General features: G+C 36.6%; 2 protein-coding genes across 2 annotated transcripts in view; one reads left to right on the top strand and one right to left on the bottom strand.

Moving 5' to 3' along the window:
* The window catches only part of LOC125670709 (uncharacterized), a 10,287-nt gene extending 7,571 nt beyond the window's left edge, over positions 1 to 2,716 (bottom strand). Inside the window, exons 1-2 of the mRNA XM_048906050.2 lie at positions 2,593 to 2,716; positions 326 to 426 (exon numbers count right to left, since the gene is read on the bottom strand). Of these exons, the coding sequence (XP_048762007.2) occupies positions 326 to 426; positions 2,593 to 2,635 (144 nt within the window). The 5' untranslated portion in view covers positions 2,636 to 2,716. The remainder of the gene's footprint in view (positions 1 to 325; positions 427 to 2,592) is intronic.
* On the top strand, positions 2,716 to 3,805 carry LOC125670710 (PRELI domain-containing protein 1, mitochondrial-like). The gene has a single exon (XM_048906051.2). It carries the CDS (start codon positions 2,992 to 2,994, stop codon positions 3,619 to 3,621), a length of 630 nt encoding a protein of 209 aa, XP_048762008.2. The 5' UTR covers positions 2,716 to 2,991; the 3' UTR covers positions 3,622 to 3,805.
* The last annotated feature ends 2,432 nt before the right edge of the window (positions 3,806 to 6,237 follow it).

The raw sequence follows: 6,237 nt of genomic DNA, 5'->3' as shown, positions 1-6,237 counted from the left end.
CAGTTGGACAAGAATCACTGTAAGCTAATTTTTTGACCTGAAAATCAGCAGATGTTATCTACCATTAACATTACTTGTTCTCTAGGTAATAGTCAGACAACAAATTGTCTACTAATCCACAACTGACCAGTTAACAAGATACAAGCAATATGTATCAACTCTTTGGGAAGGGGGTATAGTTACATAGTGCCTAGTACTTGGGGAAAAGGAACAGCTTATCCCAAATTGACATTAAAAAATTCTGACTAATCCATTGTGGTGATATAAAATTGAGATCGTAACTATAGTTTCCCAGTCTTATCATTAACTATCTATAATTATCTACCTTGTCTAATAATTGGTCCACACTGTACTGTGAATCCTTCTTGGCTGCTGAGGATGTTGCCAGCTCTTTTCTTGCTTCCTGCAGTTTCTTTTTTCTTTCCACTAAAAACAAAAAATACCAGAATATATGCATTTATTTACCTCTCAGTTTACTATCATGTTGTATCTACCTTGTGTGAATAGAATAATTTATCATTAACTGCAGATACACATCCCATATACCATATCAGTGGAATTTTTAGCGAGACACAATTTATGGATTTTCCCGTAAGAATGGATGTAAAGAATTAGTGAGAGCTAATTTTAGCAACTTTATAATACCAGGAAAGATAACTATTACCTCCGATATGGAATAAATTGTTAGCGATATTCAGTTTTAGCAACCTCATCACTCTCGCTAAAAATGCCAAAATTAACTCCTTGCTAAAAATTCTGCTTATACAGTTTTTTTCAATTCAGCAAATGAAATGAATCTGCTTCATGTTGTTGTTAAATTGTTAGATGCAATAATGTATAACTCTCCAATATAAACTTCTGATATTTCTGTACACTATCCGCTCTTTCATAATGATGGAATTCTCATTATTCCTTTAAACACTTGTAAGGGTCCATAGAGGACACAAATACATCCTCCACCAAGTTTGATGGTCCTAGCCCCAGCAGTTTGGTCTGTATACTGCCTACAAGGTTTTGACCTTGAAAAATATTTATAATACTAAGTAGGCATCTTCCTCTCATCATGGTGATCAAATGTACCAAGTTGTAATATCCTGGATCTGGTTTGTATCCTGCCTACAATGTTTTACCACTAAGTAATACTACAACCTTCACCTCTGACCTTGAAAAATAATAAGCATCTTCCTCTCATCATGGTGATCAAATGTACTAAGATGCAATATTCTGCAGCTTACGGTTTGGTTTGTATCCTGCCTACAAGGTTTTCCTTCTAAGTAATACTAGTTATATTATGACCTTAACCTTTGACTTCTGACCTTGAAAAACAATAGGCATCTTCCTCTCGTCATGGTGATCAAATGTACCAAGTTGTAATATTCTGGAGCTTACAGTTCGGTTTGAATCCTGCCCACAGTGTTTTCCTATTAAGTAATACTACGACCTTGACCTTTGACATCTGACCTTGAAAAGCAATAGGCATCTTCCTCTTATCATGGTGATCAAATGTACCGAGTTGTAAAATCCTGGAGCTCACGGTTCGGTTTGTATCCTGTCCACAAAGTCCAGACAGATGGACGGACAGAGCCATACCATAATAAATCCCGTCTTCCACGGGCGTATAATTGAAATCTAGAACAAAGTGTGCACTATCCATTTACAACTGTTTCATTCTGATTCAGAATCTTTTCATTAAGTGTTTCTTCTACAATCAATAGCATTCAACAGTTTGGGAACACTTCCCATATAGCAAGATCTTCACGCTAAAATGCGTATATCCCTCTTTAGAGAGAAAGTAAACATTAACATAAGCAGGTGTTTTGGTGCTTGATTGAAAATAATGGCAAATTCTGTGCAATGCTGAATAAGTGTGACACTAGATAGAATGTTCTATTGTTAAAATGACAATGTCCTAAGGACCCGGTCCACAAGACACAGTTAGATTATTCTAACTATAGTGTGACACATACTCAACGACACGCATTGTGTCTTTAAAATTGAAAACACAGTCAAGAAATTTCACATTGATAACATTGCTGTGTATGAGGGAAAGAGGTTGAAATCCAATGCACATCATGGGTGTTTTTATTTTGATTTATAATATCTTTGCAGAAGACTTGAGTATTAGACATTTTAGCACTTTTTCTTCTTTTCATGTGAAATACGAAGAAATGTACTCCTCGGGTGTTTTTCTCGGTTGTACGGGATGTATTTACTCTCGCTAAAGAGGAATAATCGCATTTTTGTGGGAATATTTCGCTATAAGAAAAGTGTTCTCAACCTGTTCAACTCCCATCTGTTTCACTCATTCATTCACTTCCACTGTGACTTCAGTGTGTGAAGTCTTGGGCCTGACAGAATCGATACTCTTAAAGAAACTAATCATGTGATCCACTCGATTCTTTGTTGACACTACATCCAATTTGGTAAAATCTTTCGATGTACTTATTCCAGGGGATATAGGTCCCTGCTTATTCTACCAATTTTTGCTCTTCGTCTACTTTATCAGTTTATGTCAGAGAAAATTCTGCAGTAGGCGAGAATTAAGTGGCTCTTGTAGGTCATAATTCAGTAGTGAGGAACATATATCCTTACCAAGTGAGGCACCTGGTTTCTTTTTGAAGTTCTTTTTACCCATCTCTTGAAAAAATAATAAACACACGTGTGTCGGTAATCATTCTACTTTCAATGTTGATTAAATGCTTGACAATCGGCGTCGATGGCAAGCTTGTTCTGGTACGTTCAGTTTGCATATTTTCAGATGCAGATATTTCAGATTAAACGACTAATAAGAGCATGGTTATCAAACAATTTAACCCCAAATCAAATAAATACTAATTCAATTCCCCAAATTTATTGATATAAAATTATTTTAAGCAACTGAAAAGCATTTCCTGGAACGAAAATGTTCCCAAATCCTTATTGGTTACATCAAACACGCCCTTTTTCGGGAGGTCGTTCGGACTCGTGACGGATAACGCACACGAGGAGAACATGAAATATCACATAGACAGTTCCGTTTTCAATTTTAACTGGGAACAAGTAGCCATATCTTTTTGGCAGAGATACCCAAACCCCTTCGCTAAACATGTGCTATCAGAGGATGTTATCTCAAGAAGAGTGGTCGGTCAAGAACTTCATACCAAACGTCTGCTGTCTAAAACGAACAAAATGACAAATTTTGTGAAAAAGTTTTCAAGAGGCGAAACTTTTACATTTGTGGTGGAGGAATCTATCGTAGATCCCATTCGTAGACTTATCACGACATACACAAGAAACGTTGCGATGCAAAATATAGTATCTGTGGAAGAGAAAGTAGTGTACAAGCAGGATCCCCAAAACAAGAACATGGTGGTATGTGAAAGAAAAGCATGGATTTACTCCCCGTTACGATTTGGAGCAAGTGGCCCAGTGTGTTCTTTCGTACATCAAAGGTTTAAAAATAATGCAGTAAAAGCTTCAAATGGATTTAGATTTGTATTAGAGAACATGTTCTCCCCAAACGAGCAGTCTCAGTCTGCAAACATTCCTGGACAGATTTACATGTCAAAAGAGATGATGACAGAAGGGGCCAAAAAGGCAACTGAGTATGCAAAGAAACACCCCAAAGTCTTAATCAGATGAGATTTCATCAACTCTCACGAGATTCGATTGGTGCAAACATAACAGTCATTGCAGCACTCGATGTTGCAATACCACAAAAATGCATTTTTGAATTTTCATTAACATGTGTGAATTAAGTTCTGCTTTGTGAGTGATGATTACTGTGCTATTACCATTTCATTTATCATTAAATGATAACAAATTAGTAGAGTTTGTTTGTTAATTACGTCTTTTAAAACAACATTTTACTTAGTTAAACAACTGGTTGGGAACACAGAACACTTCTCCTGTAGCGAAAATGCAATTTATCCCTCTTTAGCGAGAGTAAATATAACCCGTACAACAGAGAAAAGCACCTGTGGAGTACATCTCTTCGTGTTTCACGTGAAAAGAAGAAAATGTGCTAAAATGTCTAATACTTCTGCAAATATATTAATCAAAACAAAAACCCTTACGATGTGTAATGGATTTCAGCCTCCTTCCCTCTTGTGCAGCAAAATGCAATGATCCCTCTTTGAGGAGTAAACCAAAAAACGCCACAGCTCAGTACATCTTTTGAATAGTATTTAAGAAGAAGAGAAAGTGCTAAGATGTCTGATACTACTGCAAATTATATGTACCAAAACAATAGTAATCACGATTTGCATTGGATGTCAGCAACATTGATATGAAATTTCTTGAGTGTTATCAATTTCACAGAGGCAATTCGTGCCACATTGAGCTTTTTCAGCATTACATGGAATTTGCCATTATTTTCAATCAAAACAACAAAAGCACTTGTGACATAGGCTAGTGCATTAAAATCACTGCAATGATAGGAGTTGATGTTGCTAAAAGACGGAACGGAATGAAATTTAAGAATTAGAATGATTAATGTAGAAAATGCCAAAAAATTGGGGGTGAATCATTCATTTTGACTAAAATTAACTATTAGGAAATTGTTAAACAAGTGATAAAACAACTTTATCTTAAAATTTTGCATCATAAATTGATTTATAAGCAAATTAAGTTAAACGTTTGTATAAGAATTTACAAAGTGTTTTACAAGAATTTTGAAATTTTGGCATTGACAGAGGTGTTGGTGAGCAGTGACACCTATAGTTAGTGAATGAAAAGAACAAGATTAGTGGTTTATACACTGTATTATACCAGTAGAAGGTCAATCTCTAAAGCTTACATAAAGCATGAAACAATTACATATTATTAAATCGAAAGAGGGATGAGATAGACCGAGAATTCACACACAGAGAAATTATTGCCACCAAAAAAAATTATCAAAAGGGGGGGGGGGGGTAGGGTAGTGATGTCCATACATCAGGTGCCAGTGATTAGTATTGGGCATTAATATGAAATGGTAAATTCTAATGATGTCTTTCTGTTCTCTCGATCTGCTTCCGTTATTCATAATAAACCTTTTGATTTTACAAAATTCTGACCTCCACATAACATTGCATAAATTATTTTTCGTTCCGTTCCATTTTCCATTCCGTGTTTTAGCAACACCCTTATGGAGTAAGTTTATTATGATATCCTGTATAGAATATAATAGATTCTTGTTATACTTTATACATCGACACAGGTTGTCTTTCATATAGTTCTCGGCTTCTGGCGAGTGCCTCAGTGGTGACGATTGACATTGAAAATAACTAGGTTTATCACAAGCAGTGTAAAGTGTGGTACTGAATACATTTGTCAGAGAAAAACATTTGGCAGCGCTCAACTTTTTTTTAAAGATTTGTTTAAAATACGGTATTAAGGTACGTCGTTTGCTGTGTTTTTGCTAACCTGACCAACCCTAATAACCCCTATCCAAAATTTTTTTAACATAACTGTTCAAAAGATCATTGATTCAAGAATATGTAATCTAATTTGATCATCATTCTCTGGAGATCCAGGTCATTTGATGATGAGATGGGAGTGAGTGAATACCACAACCATAAGTTGAATCAGGTTCCACATTGTGTTTATAAACGTGTTAAAACCTATTGCCGTGTAACTTTTATGAGTCTGTATGTAGAATTCTTATGGGAAGACCTTTCATTTTATACCATGATCTTGTGACCTTGACCTCCAGGACCGTAAGGTCATGTTAAACTAGTCATATAAGGGGCTTATATTGGTAGTGAAGCATCTAGATCCCCAGTGTTTTGTGAATTCATGTTCTGTTATGTTGTGTACACGACCCTTCGGGTTTAAGTTGGAACAACAATGTAGGGTCAGAATTTTTTATGAAAATCACAGGCTAAGCCCATTTTTGGCCCAAACCCTGTGATACCATAAATTTATGGTATCACAGGGTTCAGGCCCAAAACGGGCTTAGCCCCTGTGATGAAAATGATATTGAAAAAGGTATCTTGAAAATCACACATCGGAAGGCCGGGGTTCGAATCCCGACCGTGACAGACCTAAGTCGTTAAAACAGGTAGCGACAGTTCCATTGCCAAACGCTCGGCATCAGGAGTGAATGTCGCAGGTCCTCGGCGATGACCTTAAAAACGGATGACCCGTGTCGCAGTAGGTGTGACACACTAAAGAACCCCCACTGTTCAATGGCCACAAGCGTCGAGCATAGGCCTAACTTTGAAGCCCTTCACCGGTCTTGGTGACGTCTCCATATGAGTGAAAAATTCTCGAGCG

The sequence above is a fragment of the Ostrea edulis genome, chromosome 4 (genome assembly GCF_947568905.1).
Source record: "Ostrea edulis chromosome 4, xbOstEdul1.1, whole genome shotgun sequence".
In the NCBI taxonomy this organism is placed as follows: domain Eukaryota; kingdom Metazoa; phylum Mollusca; class Bivalvia; order Ostreida; family Ostreidae; genus Ostrea; species Ostrea edulis.
The sequence above is the reverse complement of the archived record's forward strand: the minus strand, read 5'-3'. Positions and strand labels throughout refer to the sequence as shown.

What these genes read in the sequence shown, in the direction of transcription:
- LOC125670710 (XM_048906051.2), top strand. Translation starts at nt 2,992, where the DNA reads ATGAAATATCACATAGACAGTTCCGTTTTCAATTTTAACTGGGAACAA.